The sequence below is a fragment of the Oryza brachyantha genome, chromosome 4 (genome assembly GCF_000231095.2).
Source record: "Oryza brachyantha chromosome 4, ObraRS2, whole genome shotgun sequence".
NCBI classification, from domain to species: domain Eukaryota; kingdom Viridiplantae; phylum Streptophyta; class Magnoliopsida; order Poales; family Poaceae; genus Oryza; species Oryza brachyantha.
Genome location: NC_023166.2, coordinates 16705775 through 16723052, shown reverse-complemented (window position 1 = coordinate 16723052; position 17278 = coordinate 16705775). Strand labels below are relative to the sequence as shown.

The 17278-nt window shown below is 46.8% G+C and overlaps 3 protein-coding genes across 3 annotated transcripts; 1 reads left to right on the top strand and 2 right to left on the bottom strand.

The window, feature by feature from the left end:
• Nucleotides 1–1252: 1252 nt before the first annotated feature.
• LOC102706836 (cytochrome P450 704C1-like) lies at nt 1253–3549 on the bottom strand. Its single transcript, XM_006652607.3, has 4 exons — nt 2683–3549; nt 2214–2549; nt 1923–2126; nt 1253–1836 (listed from the first exon to the last, which is right to left on the bottom strand). The coding sequence occupies exons 1-4, from the start codon at nt 3484–3486 to the stop codon at nt 1657–1659; spliced, it is 1524 nt and encodes a 507-aa protein (XP_006652670.1). The 5' UTR covers nt 3487–3549; the 3' UTR covers nt 1253–1656.
• A 5417-nt stretch (nt 3550–8966) lies between these two features.
• Nucleotides 8967–11760, top strand: LOC102716778 (subtilisin-like protease SBT1.3). Its single transcript, XM_040523131.1, has one exon. The coding sequence runs from the start codon at nt 9241–9243 to the stop codon at nt 11569–11571; it is 2331 nt and encodes a 776-aa protein (XP_040379065.1). The 5' UTR covers nt 8967–9240; the 3' UTR covers nt 11572–11760.
• On the bottom strand, nt 11681–16766 carry LOC102706557 (copper chaperone for superoxide dismutase, chloroplastic). Its single transcript, XM_040523132.1, has 6 exons — nt 16370–16766; nt 16253–16276; nt 14842–14914; nt 14603–14737; nt 13887–14107; nt 11681–12055 (listed from the first exon to the last, which is right to left on the bottom strand). The coding sequence occupies exons 1-6, from the start codon at nt 16625–16627 to the stop codon at nt 11819–11821; spliced, it is 948 nt and encodes a 315-aa protein (XP_040379066.1). The 5' UTR covers nt 16628–16766; the 3' UTR covers nt 11681–11818.
• Between the last annotated feature and the right edge of the window lie 512 nt (nt 16767–17278).

The window sequence follows — 17278 nt, the reverse complement described above, 5'->3', positions numbered from 1 at the left end:
GAATCCATCACTGTGCTTACAGCGTGTCATGTACTATAAAATAATATTGGCAGATTCAAGGCCTAAGCTAATCGCCAAAAAATGAGAGAGGATCCAAGGCCCAGCCTAGTTGGCGATCCTCGGTTCCTAATCCGAATTCGTGTACTAATGTCTAGTACGTAAATAATCCGCTTGGTATGAAATCTTGGTATGCCGTAAACATGGGCTCGGCCGGTCGAATTACCGGAGCTCAAGTTGCCTCATTTCATTTGTCAGTCTAAATCCCAAAACAAGCGTACGCACTTTTGGGCTACTGGTGGATCAAGCCGACGACCGCGAAGGGAAAAAGACAACAAATCAACTAGAGAATTGTGCTAGACAAGTATGGAATACTCCTCAAATCCTAAATTGCACGCGACAATCCATACCCGCGTTCTCCAATCATTTGATGAATTCAACGTTCGAATGACATAGGCGATTTCTTTAAAGCATTGTTTTGAGGTTTGGAATTTTTGAAATATACATTTTTTCTATTCGTATTGTATTGTATTAGTATACATGTGAGAAGAGAATTTGTTAAAATATACACATGACATGTCACGTAAAACGAAGCTAATAGAATATTTCACTTAAAGTGCATGGTGTTTGGATCCCACGAGAACTTTTCTCTTTTTTTTACTCCTTTCCTTGTCCCCACCCTCTCAATCTCCCCGGTCACTCCTGACTGCCCAGGCAGCGGAGCTTGGCGGTGGTGCGTCCCTAGCTTGACGGTGGCCCATACCTACAAAGGAGTTTGGAGGCAGTGTGTCACCTTGGCGGAGCTGGCGGCGGTCGCGTCCTCACAGCAAATCTCGGGGGCGGCGGGTAACTTGCACATGTGGTGGTCGGTGGGCGACCTCGGCGAGAGGTGGGTGGCGAGCGACCTCGCCTTTCTGTCCTCCCTTTCCTCCTTTCTCCGTCACCTTTCTCTCCTCTTTCCCACTTTTAGATAAAGCTGCCCATGGCCTCTACAAACTGTGTGTGCCTCTGTAGGAGCACGGTCATGACGAGTGGCATGCCGGCTCCGATGTGGTGGGTTAGAGCTACAAGTCATGTCGGAGCACTATGCATGCCCTAAGTGGCATAGCAGTATTGCTCCTCATCCAAGCAGGACAGAAATGGTGGTGCATCTCTACCTCGTGATACATGTGTTTTTACATAATTCATATTTTCATATATATATATATTAATGTAAAATGGAAGAAAGAAGATAAACTTTCAATTTTTTTCTTGGGTATGTACCTAACTCTTTGTATTTGTTCGGCTATACGTAACTAAGTTGCTGCAAGACAAGCTAATATGTTTTTGTCGTTCTTAATTTTGTTTCCTCTCTTTTTCTTTACACTGTGCATAATGATAAAAGCAGAGGCTGGATGGAATTTCACTTTTTAATGAAAAACTTTCCGTTATCTAAAAAAAATCGTTTTGCTTCAATATTTTCAGTACACTTCTGTGCATTTCTAATCCTAAATTATGTGTCTTGAAATACGCCGGTGTTAAAGAGGGTCTTTTTATTTGTTATCACAAATATATCTTCAGGTTTGGCGATATTATATCTCCCGATGACCATAAACGATCCTCATCAAACTGGATTAAACAGGCCGGCGATCTTGGGTTTCGATGATTATATGTAAAGTTTTACCGGGCCAATACACGGAGATAGAGCGGGCCATCCATTTTGAGAGTCAGCATAGGCCTATAACCCACGGTGGCGTTGTCATCCCACATCTCAAATCTGAAGAAGTAGAGCAGAACGGCCGAAACGATCTTCATCTGCCTGTACGCGAACTCCTTTCCCAAGCAGATTCGTGGCCCCGCCTGTCCATCGAACAAGATTCAGAGCTCGTGAATGGTGCTGTATATTGTCAGCGACAGTAGTAGTGCACCAAGGAAGCTGAATTCACCTGGAACGCCGTGAACTTGAAGGGGCTCTCGGGGACGAACACGCCGCTGTCGTCGAGCCACCGCTCCGGCCTGAACTCCCCGGCGTCGTCGCCCCACAGGAACTCCATCCTGCCCATGGGGTACGGCTGGTAGTTCACCATGTCCCCTTTCTTCACTGCGTGCCCGTCCGGCAACGTGTCATCCGAGAAGCAGTACTTGACATCCTACGCAGAAGCAGCCACATAAATACGGTACAGTTCCTCTCACAAGAAAACGACAGTAGCGAAGTGTAGCTTGGTAGTGGAGCTCACGATGGGCACGCCCGGGTACAGCCGGAGCGTTTCCGTCAACGCTGCGTGTAGGTACTGCATCTTGCTGATGGCGTCTTCTGTCAGGAATGCAGTGAAGTCTTGGACTCCGACGTCGCGGTCGCTGGTGGTTGCCTCGCGCACTTCTCTGGCGATTTTTTGCTGGACACGCTGGTTCTTGCAGAGCGCGTAGAGGAACCATGACAGAGTCCCCGCCGTCGTGTCGCGGCCGGCGATCACGAAGTTGAGTATGATGTCCCTGATGTACTTGTTGTCGAAGCAGCTGGGATCCCTCTCCCTCTCGAGCAGAAACCTCGATAGTATGTCCTCTTTCTTGGCCTGCCAACCCAACGGTGAACGGCGGCTCACAAAATGTCAGAAATTGGCGCTGCAGATCTGCAGGCCCTTGCATCAAGGGCCTCAGGCTCGAGCAAATTAAGCAAAACCTGCATGCAAGGGAGGTTAAGCTTACGAATTCTTGTTGCTCTCTGCTCATCTGGTCGATCTTCCTGTCGATGACGGCGTACACGAAGTCGTTGATGGTGCTGATCGACTTCTTCATGGATGCCTCCGACGAGATGTTGAGGAACCTCTTGACCTTCCAGAGCAGGTCGAAGAATCGGAACAGCACCTGCTCGCTCGCGTCGTCGAATGCCCTGGCGAACGCCGCGCCTTCCTTGCTGGATCCGGACAGCACGCCCAGGTTGACCCCGAACCCGACCCTGAAGAAAGAGTCCAGCGTTGCCCGCATCAGCAGGTCCTGCATGTCCAACCTCTCCCCGCCCGCCGCCCCACGCTCCAAGATCCCGGCGAGCTCGGCGGCCGTGTCGCCGAACACGGCGCTGCTGTAGTCGCGCAGCACCCGGGTGGAGAACTCGAGGCTCGCGACCTTGCGCTGCTGCCGCCACATGCCGCCGTCCACGTTGAAGATCCCGTCGCCGAGGAGGTCCTCCATGACCTCGTGGGTCATCGGCCCCTTGCCGTAGTTGGCGAAGTTGGTCTTGAGGATGTGCTCGACATTGGCCGGCTCGACGGTGTAGACGTAGTTGCAGGTCGGGGTGAGCATGCGGAAGGTGCGGTACCTGCGGGAGAGATCCGTCTGGTACTCCACGAAGCGGCCGAAGTTGAGCAGCTGGTGGAACACGGTGCCGGCCACGGGCGGGTACTTCCGTTTCTTGCCGAGCAGGACGCGGCGCGCAAGGCAGTAAAGCGCCACGAGGAGCAGCGACAAGGCGACCATCGCCGCCGCCGACGGATGGCTCAGTGGCGGCTCCATGGCTGTGGGTCGTGGGCAGCTAGCAGCACACCGTGTCTTATCCCGGTTGAGACTTGAGCGAGGCGGGCAATTGATCGCGCCCTTTGCCTACCGTTTATAACGTTATATTATTTTTTCTGATTCCTAGTAGTTGATACTGTACGTTGTTGAAAATTAGTAGCAGTATTTGTGTATGGGTCAAGGAGAAATATAGCTTGTGGTACTTGGCCTACGATTTGATTTCTTTTTTCCTGATTTCTTGTCGCTACGCGGAAAACTTGGTCAAGAACGAAAATATTGGGTAGTTGGGGTGTATTTGACTTGGCTAGTTGGGACTTTGGGCTTTATGGCATCTTCCTTGATGCCGAGTTTTCAAGTGCCATTCTTTCGAATAACTTCGCTTCGCTAATTTGTCATTGGACCCTATGAAATTGTGGATTCTATGCCACCCTGCTATCGTTTTGACGCCATATTAGCTATGCACGTGACATCCCGATGACGAAATCTTCGTCTTGCCCCTAGCACGTGTGGAGAAAAAGCGAGCAACAACGGCTCCCAGTTTTTCCCCGTCTTATTCCACCGCCCCCTTGCAGTCTTCTCTTGTATATAAGAATAATACCACGGTAGTTTAAAGTTGTATAAAATTTTTGGTATAATATTTCTTCTTTCCTCCATCTTCTTCAATCACATATCTTTCATATATATTACTTATTTGTTGTTCATAACCTGTTTCAAATAACATATCATTTACTTATAAAATAAGTTAAATATTTTTAGGCATATGGGAAATTTTTTAGTTTAATCTTGTAATATCCTTATAGGTATCGAACAACATCAACGCCAGTACCTTCTTTTCTTTTCCTTTCCTTGTCTGATTCCAAAAAGTTATCATCTTTTTTTTATCTCTTATTTTTCTTCGTCTGTCCGATCAAAAAATCGATCATTATCTTTTCTTTTTTCTATTCCAAAAATTCACGTTCTTTTTTATCCAATTTCTCCTAAAAAAAACCTCCAGTATGATCCAGATTAAAAAAATCCAATCCATCCTTTTTATTGCTATAAACCGGATCTGTCTGATTAATTTTTCACCGAGCGATTGATTGATCAAATTGTCCGATCAAATTTGTTGGCAAGTGTACTTGTAGACCTGTCCGATCAATTTGATCTTTTCTCGTTTTGATGAAATTGTCCGATTGATTTTTTTCAAATTGTCCGATTGATTTATGCTTGCTAGAAAAAAATATTAGCCTCTATTCTATGATTATTTGTTAAAAAATATCTGCACCTATTCTGTGATGATCTGAAATAATTATATTTATATATTTGATATGTCAATTTCTCATGGTTTGGACTGGCCTATTGTTTGTTTTGGGCGTTCAATTTGGAGTGAGCTACCAGAAATAGCAATGCCATTTGATTGCTTGGTGTCACATCACCTAGGTGACATGCTGCTGATGTGGCATCAAAATGGTAGCAGAATGACATAGTATCTAGGATTCTATGAGGTCTAGGGACAAACTAACGAAGTTATTTGGGAGAATGGCATTTGGGAACTCGCCATTGAGGAAGATGGCATAAAGTCCAAAATCCCTGGCTAGTTGCCCCCCGTAGTGTTGTTTAATTGAGTACTTAAGATTCAGGGTATGTTTGCTTCTCTACGCCATCAATTTATCGGTAGTGCTAAAATCTAATATGACATATTTGCAAACAAAAAAATAGTCTATGAATTATGAACTTCGATGAAAACCCCCCGTAGCAATTTAAAAACCAGTGCTATAAAATAAACTTCGATGAAAACCCCCTAAAATTAACTCCAAAAAATTCAAATTTTTGTACATAATCATAAGCAATCTGAAAAAAATATGGTGACATTTTGGCACTACCAATTTAGATGTACTATAGAAAACTGAAAGGCTAAAAAGCACACAAATTGCTATGACTTTACGTCACAAACACGAGTGTATATGCAACAGAGTCGAATACTAGTCACACATATGGAATGAACTTAAGTGTAGAGAATACTCAAATACTCCGACACTGTATATTTCATTTACCTTGAATTTTACAGAGTATGGGGTATGGGCTTTTATAGCCTCGGAGTCTCTGTGTACAATTAACAGAATATCCTGAAGAGGTTTCTAAGGTCAGTCTCTATGCATAGTTTTATGACATAGTTAACATGACTGTAAATTAGTTAACCGAGACAGATGAGTTTTATGGGGATGAAACTCCTCTCTCATCTCATGAAACTCTCTTATTTAATGACCCTGCCAAGTCAGTAATTTTGCTGATGTGACACCCTATTTAATGTGCATGACACTACCATAAAACATGCATTGAGACTGACCTAATAGAACACAAGGGTATTAGCATAATGTCTCTAGCCTTTTGGGACCACTTTGCCACATGTCCTTAGCACTTAAGTGCTGGTCCTCAAACATTTTGTAGGAATATGCTCGAGAGCCGTAGGCGGTATGCTTCATCCCGTCTCGTTCGAGTCTTCCCTTGAGCGGTCCTGTTATTCTGTTATTGAGGCGTGAAGACACTTATGCAACTCCCCTATCTCAGCACATACATCTGAGGCATATTATCGCATATGCTCCTAAGCCATATCATCTCAACATGCTCTCGAGACATATTGGACTATCTTTGAACGAATAGGGTAAGGTGACCCCTTACCAAAGCTACAAATATAGCTTTAAGAGCTTACAGAGAACAATCTCAGAATTGAGCTAAAGTTGTCGCCTATATAAATCACACCATTTAGAAGTACTATAAAAAACTGGAAGGAAATGAAGGACAAAGCAAAGCCCACGGGCTTTGGAGTGGTCCAGTAACAGCTCAACGACCAAAAGAACACTATATCAGGGCATCACTATTGGGCCAATATATGATAGTGCCGCAGTGTGGACCATCTCTGCATTGGGCCTTTCAAATCTCCAACTCAAACGTCGCGCACTCGCGCATACCTACACCTGCCCGGGGTCGCGGTTCGACCGAGGGATCGCTGTTCGACCTACGTGCGGGCGTACGCTCGTGGCGAGTGGGTTCATTGACGGCGTTGAGCAGTGCTCATTGATGGGCAGCATTCTACGGGTGCGTTCTCCGGTGGCGCCTTCAATTCTCGGTCTGGGTCGACGATTCTGTCTGGGTACTGGGATGGGAGGAGCTGAGCTTGGCTGCCTGCAATCGCACAAGCGAAGGACGAGGATGGATCCACGACGCAATTGCAGCTTGCAGGGCCCCCTCCATACCAAGCCGATCCATGAGCGTGAACGTGCGATGCAGTTGGCAGACGTGGGTGTGGCACCGATGCATCATGGCCATTACCATTACAGACACAGGGAAGTCTATTGATAGCAGGAGGTCAGATCTGAGGCGTAGCAACGCGGTAAAAACTGTGTATCCGTACCCGCCGTATCGCAGTGTGTCCTTTTATTATAACGGTCACTAGCTGCCGCAGTAACTTCTGATGTCTCTCTAGTCGCCATCGTCTGCAGGCTGCAGCCGCCTGGACGATGACAAGGCGGGTCGAAGCGCGTCGAACGGTATGAACACCCTCAATTCATTTATAGTACGTTGTTTTTCTTGGTGTTCATGAAATCCTGAAGCGCTAGTACGGTGGCACTAGAACACGCTGAACACCCTCACGTGCCCCTGAGCTGGAGCACGGAGAAGAGGCCATCGGCACCATACGTGGCCGTCCCAAAACCGACGGGCCTCGGTTTACTTGCCGTCCTCTTTCTCGCTCACGCCACGGTAAAACCGCAAGTACACGAGTTCCGAGCCGATCACCACCCGTCAGGAAGGTCGGGAGGGAGAGAGCTCGTCTTCGGATGCCTTTCTTATCGGGGGCGTCTCGGTGGTGTCGTGCGCGGGACGGCGACGCTTTGCGCCCGCGCCCGTGATTTGCTCGACGGATGACAACAAAGCGTTCATAAATCAGAATCAAGTGATGTGTGCGCGTCTGCGCCAGGGTCCATGGTCCATGGGAATTTGTTTGCTTACGGTCATGGGAATACCATGTGATAGATACGGCTTTGCTCCAACAGATACAATCCAAGCGTTCGGCTTACGTGTGTCACGCTTTGTCTGGAAACCAATAGGAGTACATGATGTTGCTGCTTTTTCATACCAAGTGCGCGTTTCAGGCTTAGCCCGGTAACTAATCAATATTGGTTCGAGATGTTGTGCTTTGTAACGTTGCCGAAATATCTGAAGTCGAGCAGCTGAGATCTGTCGGCCTGGCACAGACATGTGCATCGTGGAAAGATCGATGGCCCATCTTAGGAGGTCATTATTAGTAGATGTCTCGTATGTGCGCGTCGCAACTGCAGAGGATTGGCTGCTCTGCATCACTGCTCCAAATCATGGTGAGCTCTGTAACTGAGCATCGATCGGTAGGAAGGTGACCTTAATCAGAGGGGGATGCGGATGCTAGCTCGGCCGTGTCACAGGAATAAGATTAAGAGCACGCTAAAACGTGAAGCCACGGAGGATTAACTTGCAGTCAGATAACCCATCAATCATAGACACTCTGGTCGTGTTCTGTCCCTATGTTCATGTGGCAAACTGGCAGTTTGAACTGTGTGGTACACTGTCCAATCAGAAGTCTACCCAATAATTTGACGGCGCCCCCCTGATAATGAGGCCATGTCTTGTCTTTCTTCACAAACTCATGGAGAGGGGCGCCTCAGGGCTTTCGCAATAACACGCTTCACGGCTTCACCCGTCTCAGATTAACCGTAATCGTCGTACGGTATTCACATTCCATCTAAAACGTACCTGCTGCATTAACATCTTCGCTCGGAGTAGATGGCATCGCTGTCGGGAGCAGTTTTCTTTCAGTACCACTGTAGCGTCACTGCTATTGATAGTAGGCACAATAAAGTTCTAGCACATGAAATGCTTCTGCGAACCGTCCACAGTAAATGACTCAATGTGTTAACCCTATGTGCGGATGTGCCGTTTGGCTGGTAGGAAGTAGCAGTAGGATCCATGGATTAAGGTCCTTTGAATAACAAGAATGAAAAAACGGAGGAATAAAAAAAACATAGGATTCTGACAGGAATATAAGTGTAAAACAGAGTATTGCAAAATACAGAAAAACGTAGGAATGACCGTTTGATTGGACCACGGGAAAAACACAGGAATTTGAGGAGAAATAAAAACTCAAAGGATTTTTTCCATGAGGTTCAACCTCTTGCTAAATTTTCTCCAAAACTTGTATAGGAAGAGGCATTCTATAGGAATTTCATAGGATTTTATAGGGTTCATTTCCTTTGATTCAAAGGGCTTTATAGGAAAAATTCCTATAGGAATGAAATCCTCTAAAATTCCTATGAATTCCCTTTGAATTAAAGGGGCCTAAATGTTTTTCGACCTTGCAGATGGAGTCGAATTATAGTAGACAGTATAGCACACAATAGTCAAGTGTCCCTCCTGAAATATCTCCAGGAAATGGAGGAATGTGACAAACCTAACCATAGGTCTCCAAGCAAACCCACCGCGTCCCTAGAATGAATTCTCACTTCAATGCGGACAGAAGCAACAACCTCATTTTATTACGCTCCTCACACCACTTTCCAGTTTCCACTCCACGAGCAGAGACCACAGTCCACACTCCACACAGCTCACTGGAAGCATGTAAGTGTAAGCTGGAGAGTGGAGTGTACATAAGCAACAGAGCTTGATCTGCCCCCAAATCCAAGCTTTGCTCCACAAAAGCTTCCTTGCATATCTATCTTTCTATCAAATTATTCTTGGCACTTCTCCATGGATTTTAGCAAGGCAAGATGGAGTGTTCAGGCGTTGTCCCTGGTGGCTGTTCTTCTCCAAGCAAGCTTCTCTGCTTGCGCGCCAACTCCCAAGACTTACATCATTCAGATGGCGGCGTCTGAGATGCCGAGCTCGTTCGATTTTTATCATGAGTGGTACGCTTCGACGATGAAGTCAGTGAGCTCTTCGCAGCTAGAAGACGAAGAGGATGATGCTTCCACGAGGATCATCTACAACTACGAGACGGCCTTCAATGGCTTCGCGGCCCGGCTCGACGACGAGGAGGCCGAGCTGATGGCCGAGGCGGATGGCGTGTTGGCCGTGACCCCGGAGACGGTCTTGCAGCTGCACACAACCAGGAGCCCGGACTTCCTCGGCATTGGCCCGGAGGTCAGCAACAGGATATGGTCCGCCAGCCTCGCCGACCACGATGTCATTGTTGGCGTGCTCGACACCGGCATATGGCCGGAGAGCCCCAGCTTCAGCGACAAGGGCCTCGGCCCCGTGCCGGCCAAGTGGAAAGGCCTCTGCCAGACCGGCCGCGGCTTCACCACGGCGAACTGCAACCGCAAGATCGTCGGGGCGCGCATCTTCTACAACGGCTACGAGGCCTCGTCGGGGCCCATCAATGAGACGACCGAGCTCAAGTCCCCGCGCGACCAGGATGGGCACGGCACGCACACCGCCGCCACCGCTGCGGGCTCGCCCGTACAGGACGCCAACCTGTTCGGCTACGCCGGCGGCGTCGCCCGCGGCATGGCGCCCCGCGCCCGCGTCGCGGCCTACAAGGTGTGCTGGGCCGGCGGGTGCTTCAGCTCCGACATCCTGGCGGCCGTCGATCGCGCCGTGTCGGACGGTGTCGACGTGCTCTCCATCTCCCTCGGGGGTGGCGCCTCCCGGTACTACCTCGACAGCTTGTCCATAGCGTCGTTCGGGGCCATGCAGATGGGCGTGTTCGTCTCCTGCTCGGCCGGCAACGCCGGGCCAGACCCGATAAGCCTCACCAACTTGTCGCCGTGGATAACCACGGTGGGCGCGAGCACCATGGACCGTGACTTCCCGGCCACGGTGACGCTTGGCAACGGCGCGAACATCACCGGCGTCTCGCTTTACAAAGGTCTGAGAAATCTTTCGCCTCAGGAGCAGTATCCGGTGGTCTACTTGGGCGGCAACTCAAGCATGCCGGACCCCAGGTCTCTCTGCCTCGAGGGGACGCTGCAGCCGCACGATGTCTCCGGGAAGATAGTGATCTGCGACCGCGGCATCAGTCCTCGGGTTCAGAAGGGTCAGGTTGTCAAGGAAGCCGGCGGCATCGGCATGATACTTGCCAACACCGCAGCAAATGGCGAGGAGCTGGTCGCCGACAGCCACCTCCTGCCAGCCGTGGCCGTCGGGGAGTCCGAAGGCATTGCCGCCAAGAGCTACAGCAAGAGCGCCACGAAACCTACCGCGACGCTCAGCTTCGGAGGAACCAAGCTCGGCATCCGGCCATCGCCGGTGGTCGCCGCGTTCTCGTCACGGGGCCCGAACGTCCTGACTCTGGAGATCCTCAAGCCGGACGTCGTCGCGCCCGGCGTGAACATCCTGGCCGCATGGAGCGGCGACGCCAGCCCGTCGAGCTTGCCCAGCGACAGCCGCCGCGTCGCGTTCAACATCCTGTCGGGGACGTCCATGTCGTGCCCGCACGTCGCCGGCGTGGCTGCCCTGATCAAGGCGAACCACCCGGACTGGAGCCCCGCGCAGATCAAGTCCGCGCTGATGACCACCGCGTACGTGCACGACAACACGTACCGGCCGATGAAGGACGCGGCGACCGGCAAGGCGTCGACGCCGTTCGAGCACGGTGCCGGGCACATACACCCGGTGCGAGCTCTCAACCCTGGCCTAGTCTACGACATTGGACAGGCCGACTACCTGGAGTTCCTCTGCACGCAGCGCATGACACCGATGCAGCTCAGGACCTTCACCAAGAACTCTAACATGACATGCAGGCACACCTTCAGTTCGGCCAGCGACCTCAACTATCCGGCCATCTCCGTCGTCTTCGAGGACCAGCCATCCAAGCCGCTGACGGTGCGCCGCACCGTGACCAACGTTGGCACTCCGTCTTCGACATACCATGTCAAGGTCACAAAGTTCAAAGGCGCGGATGTCGTCGTCGAACCCAACATCCTGCACTTCACAAGCTCAAACCAGAAGCTTACCTATAAGGTTACAATGACAACCAAGGCAGCGCAGAAAGCACCCGAGTTCGGCGCCCTGTCCTGGAGCGACGGCGTCCACGTTGTCAGGAGCCCTGTCATCCTAACATGGCTGCCACCACAGTGAGCCCCCTGTTGTGTAGTTGCATTAGACAAATCAAGGAGCAGCAAGTCTGATATATCAGTTGCAGATCAGGCTATCAGCAGCACAGGAGTTTAACTTACGGAAGAAAAACTCCACACCAAAACAAGCTTTATTCCTCAGTGTATCCCATGCTTATTCCAATTGTTCAGTAGTTTGGTTGTTTCTACATTACTTCGTGTACCACACATTGGAGCAAACAGTAGTATGGAAAACTCACTAGTAACACAAGTTAGCTTGATTCCCAGATGGTGACACCATCACATGTGCACAGCTTCTTGTAGTTCTCGCCAACCCCAGCGCTTCTTGCAATCACGGCTGCTGCAATTCCAGGATCTGATCTATCCTCAGTGGCATACAGTGCAATAGAGCGACCAATCAAGTCAACAACTTTCAATTTCTCTTTTGAAGCTGAAAACTGGGCTTCACCGTTCTCTCCAGCTTCTAGTGTTCCCAGGTCACCAAGAGGCTGTTTCAGAAAAAGTAAGCCCATATCGAAATTATCAGATTAATTTTATAGGAACATACTGAAATGACTTTCTGCTATCAAACTTCCATTACTCAAAACATCACTACTCTTAAAAAACGTATTTTAAAAACTGACATTTCACTGCTTTCATTGGAAGCAAAACAACAATGTTTAATATAGGAAAAACAGGTTTTGATGTTCTTCTCGTTATCACTCTGTTTAAGGATAGAGCACTTCCAAGAAATATAGCACGATTCTGATATTGTTAGCCTGATATCACTATTCACTAGCCATTTACACTTCCACTGAAAACAACAAATACTAATGATCTTCAATTTCCCGTCAATCGTCGTATTTTCCAAAAGTTATCGTTGGTGTAATATCTAATGAGGCGGATGCAAGCAGTAAAAATGGCCCGCCCAACAAGACCCACCAGTGAGGTGAACAAAAATAGTTGTTTTATTCCAATCTGCTACGTTCTGACAAGTGACAATGCATGTGCTGCAGCTCATGCAAAAGAAATCAGATGACCACTGCGTTACTGATGTTTTGCTGTAGCTACCTAGTTTGGTGAAGTTGGTGATTGTATTTAAGACAAGTGAATAAAAGTAGGTAGATCACCGGATATTGTAAAGGAGAGAAATTCCATGTTCGTTCCAAAATATAAGCATTTATAGATTGTTAATCAAAGACTAAGGTGAGATCAAAAGATTTTCTTTTAGTCAGATCAGTGGCCAATTTTTGAACTTTGAATTGATTAGATTCTCTTTCCAAACATTTGGTTGGTTCTTGAGTCATTGGAATGATTGAATCATGGCAACAGACAATCAGTGCATGAATGCTTATATTATGATATAAAATTTGAATCTTAGAAATACTTATATTTGGAAGAAGCACGCAGTAAATCTAGTCTGTAGATATATTGCTGTAGTTCTATACCAACTGTGATCAGATATGAACTTATTGGGATACGCCACGTGCAAACGTGGCTGGAGAAAAAGAATGATATCTACACAGATATGAGCATCTGCTTGTATAAGACATGTCTTCCAAGTTCCAATGATACATGCCATGGACATATTAGTTAGGATAATCTGGCATTTCTGTCTCTGATAGAATGCTTGTCACTTTGTCTAGTAAGGCCTAGTTTAGTTTGCAAAATCTTTTTACAAAAACATCACATCAAACTTTTGAACACATATTTGAACTATTAAACGTAGTCTAATTATAAAACAAATTTGAGATTCCGCCTGGAAACCGTAAGACAAATCATTTTGAGTTTAATTAATCTATCATTAGCACATGATGGTTACTGTAGCACCTATGGCTAATCACGTCCTAATTAGGCTCAAAAGATTCGTCTCGCAATTTTCTCCATACCTGCGTAATTAGTTTTAATGTTCATATATATTTAATGCTTCATTTAGGTGTCTAAAAATTCGATGTGATGTTTTTGGAAAAAAATTTTGGAAACTAAACGGCCTAAATAAGCAGGACCATGGGAACTCATTATATGCAAGGGGAATATGCCTTCAGAATTTTCTGAACTAAAGTATTAAACTAGCATCCCTGCACATGCAAGGGGGTTGGGTTTAAACCTCGCCGATCTAAACAAGTTCTAAAAGAAAAAAAATGTCATAAAACAAGAGTTGCATGGGATGCAATCATAATCAACTGCGAAAGAACACATGACATTAAAGTCGAGTGATTAGTTTCTTAGAAAATGCATGCCTTCCAAATTGCAGCAAAATCAGAATAACCAAGGATATGGTGCTAGCATGCTAGTTACTCTTTTGGAAATTATGGACAGATGTGGATCCTTAAACCTTACCTTATTGGATCTATAATCCGATGGACTATAGACTTTGCCAGTACTTTCTGCACCCCTTGTCAGATCCCCAAACTCATTTATTGACCATCCATGTTTACCAGGTGATAGACCACTAAAAGTGGCTTCAACTCTAGCCAATTCCATATTAACTTGAGCCAGACGAACAACACCAAATATAACAGGTCCTTTGAACTCAGCTACAGCAGCAGATACTAAAAAATCTGCAGAGGATAATTCTCATAATAAAACAGGTATGCAGCACATAAACAAAATACTGATAGCAACCATGAAAAATATAAATAAACAAACCAACAATCAGAAAGACTGTTTTGCACAGTACTTTTCAATAATATAAATACTGACTTTTTGACCAACTGACTTCAGGAGGACCTGGTACCGATTAAATGCATTTTGAAGACATATATAGGTCAGCATCACAGTTGAAGTAAATCAAGCATCTTATCTAGATTTCAGATGCATCACACAAATACAAACAGATGATAGATAGATATATAACGGCCTGAAATGCCTACACTAGTTGAATAGAACCAGTATCACAATTCACTGATTTACACACGACTGCATTCTGAATTTCCTAACTGAACATCACAATCCAGCACCACATAAAAAAGCAAAGATTCCAGCCAATATTAAAGCTCATACAAAATATTTTTCAGATAGAAAATTCTACTAAAACTACAGAAATCAACACGCACCATTTGGGTTCCCTTGCCCAATCAGACGAGCATCTCGACCTGTTTGATGCAAAGCATCTAACATAGTCTTCACTGGGAGAGACCCAAGAACTCTAACAACTTGGTTATTCAGGTCCACCTCAATGTTTTTAATTCCTGTAGCAATAGGCAGTATTCATAAACCAAAGGGAAATAGTTGATGCAGGAAGCAGAAACAAAATGGTATCTCAATACAGCACTAATATAATACGGTAACAAACCTTCAAGAGTTTGAAGCTTGTTTTTCACTGCTGTCACACAACCTTCACATTTCATATCCACCATGAATTCAGTCTTCAGAACATAGAGGCACCAGATTACTAAGTAACTATTTACTTTGATAAATCAAGTAATGTCACAAAAAATACAAGCCAGAAAAAGAAGGGTACAGAATGCATTATTTCTATAGAACTTTTAAGAATCAAGATATATCTATTACACCATAATCTTTGTAGGCAGGATGTGAAGTTAGATCTACAGAAGACAACAGCTCAAAATTACTAAGACAACGGAAACAAGACATTATAAAGGGATGATTTAATGATATAAGCATATTCCCATTAGGAGCATTACAATCTACATGGAATATATATCTGTTCAAAATGAGAAAAAAAAACACTTTGTGGTGCTTTTTCAATCTTGCATGCTGTAGCTTTATAATTATCAAACTACTTATGACCATACTCCACTAAGATGCTAAAACTAGCTTTGAAGGACTTACAATATGCCCTTAAATCATATGTGCCAGGACTATAATGTTACAAAAATAGCATGTCACGTTATCTCAAGCTATGTAGAACTAACCATGGGTTTTCTGAATCATTGATAGCATTTGTATAACTGGTCAAATTTTCTAACAGGCATTCTTTAATGTACCCCCTCGGTTCCAACATAACTTTGTTTTTTCACTCATCCCACACATACCAATATAAAAACAAAAAGACTATAATACCCTCTACTTTATCAAATCTCAATGCAATTGTCCCATACTTTATCTACTTACAATGATTGCAATTTTATTTTGGGAAGGATAGAGTATATAAGTTTAGAAAAGAAATACAGTATCCGCCATACTGTCTACAGGCTCCAGTAACCTCTAGCTCTTCATACCGACATTATCTCTTGAAACAACAGTCTGAAGACCATATGGAAAGCATGATAGTAGATGAATAGCTCAGTTGACCTCTCAGCCTAATCCTTTCATGCATGCAGTTTGTTCAGGCATTTGCAGTCTCTTAATGAAAAAGGAAACCATGACTTGCAGTTCAACATGAATAATTGAGCATACTAGCACTATCCACTATATCACTTTGCTTGGTAACTTAAATGGCATTGGAAGCAACTGAAGGAGCAATATACGCCGCAACCCCAGAAATATGAACTATTCGACCAACAAATCTAACAGCAGCCATATATCACCACAAGTACTCTGACCATTTCATTCGCCAAACTGTTTCAAACCTAGAGTGAGATTCATTCAGCGAAAAATTTCACTTGCCGCGGACTACTCCAATCCAGCATGAAATCCCTAAATAGCTAAACTAAGGTGTTCATCTTCGTACCCTAGCAGCATCGCAGTAAACCACCAAGTCACCAACACAAAATGCCATCACCTAAGTCAGGACCGCTTACCATGAGCTCCGGAAGCGCGCTACCCTGCAACCGCCAAACAGCCAGACGTCAGACGAAAAAGCTCGGCCCTATACAAGCACACACAGGCACCCCCCCGAGTGGGGGACGCGTACGTACCTTATCGGTGGCAGATAGATCGGCCGTGGCGGCGGCGGCGGCCATCGGAGGCACGGCGTTCGGCGTGCGGGTGGAGGCCGAGGCAGCGGCGTACGCGTAGGAGAGGGAGGGGAGCGCGGCGGGCGAGGGGAACCGAAGTCTGGAGGTGTGGGAGGGGGAGGGGCAGGAGGAGGAGGAGGTGGAGAGCGCGACGGCTGCGACGGCGGCTGCTGCGGGCACAGCGGAGGCGGCGGTCAAGGCCCGGAGGAAGCCCACCATTTGTGCCCCCCGCGTGTTTTATGCCCCCAGTCGATTCTCCTGCTACTCCGTTGTGGCGACTGGCGATGGGTAGGAAATTCCACTTGGGATTTGATTTACCGAAAGTGGGTGCGTGCGCGAGCACGGGCGTTCTGAACTTGAACTTGACGAGTGGCTTTTTCGATCTTCGCTTCAGAGCCGCAGGTTAGAGCTCGGTGTTTCTCTCGATCGAGCGGCCTCCAGAAGCATCGGTGGAGATGGGCCTAAAATCCAGTAACGGCCCAGTTGAGAATACTTCCATTGCTCGAGGGAATAAGTCCATTTGAGATCTCTTAACTTATCGTCTAGTCTGTTTTCGTTCTTGTATCGCAAGACCGGATATAACCGGTCCCTGAACTATTAAAACTGGTGCAAAAGAGGTCCCTTGACGGTTTTGAAGGCGGTTTTAACTAACTTGACGCCTACATGACTAGCTTGACTAGGTCTCCATCCCACGTGACATTGATATGGCGCTTTCGTGGCAATTATATATCCGGGGATGGGGATCCGTCGGGGTCGGGGGCGGGGACGAATCTAGCCCCAATTTCGTTTTTGGGGACGGGTCCGAGGAAGGAGCTCGGGGGTCGAGGTCAGGGCCGTTCTTGCCCAACCCGGCCTCGACCCGTCGGGAGG

Excerpts from the sequence above, each read along its gene's own strand:
- LOC102706836 (XM_006652607.3), bottom strand. The coding sequence starts at position 3,486 with ATGGAGCCGCCACTGAGCCATCCGTCGGCGGCGGCGATGGTCGCCTTG. Across the intron at positions 2,550-2,682 it reads GCAGAGAGCAACAAGAATTC|GCCAAGAAAGAGGACATACT; the intron begins GTAAGCTTAACC and ends TTGGGTTGGCAG. Across the intron at positions 2,127-2,213 it reads TGTACCCGGGCGTGCCCATC|GATGTCAAGTACTGCTTCTC; the intron begins GTGAGCTCCACT and ends GCTTCTGCGTAG.
- LOC102716778 (XM_040523131.1), top strand. The coding sequence starts at position 9,241 with ATGGATTTTAGCAAGGCAAGATGGAGTGTTCAGGCGTTGTCCCTGGTG.
- LOC102706557 (XM_040523132.1), bottom strand. The coding sequence starts at position 16,627 with ATGGTGGGCTTCCTCCGGGCCTTGACCGCCGCCTCCGCTGTGCCCGCA. Across the intron at positions 16,277-16,369 it reads ATCTATCTGCCACCGATAAG|GGTAGCGCGCTTCCGGAGCT; the intron begins GTACGTACGCGT and ends TGGCGGTTGCAG. Across the intron at positions 14,915-16,252 it reads GCGCGCTTCCGGAGCTCATG|ACTGAATTCATGGTGGATAT; the intron begins GTAAGCGGTCCT and ends TATGTTCTGAAG.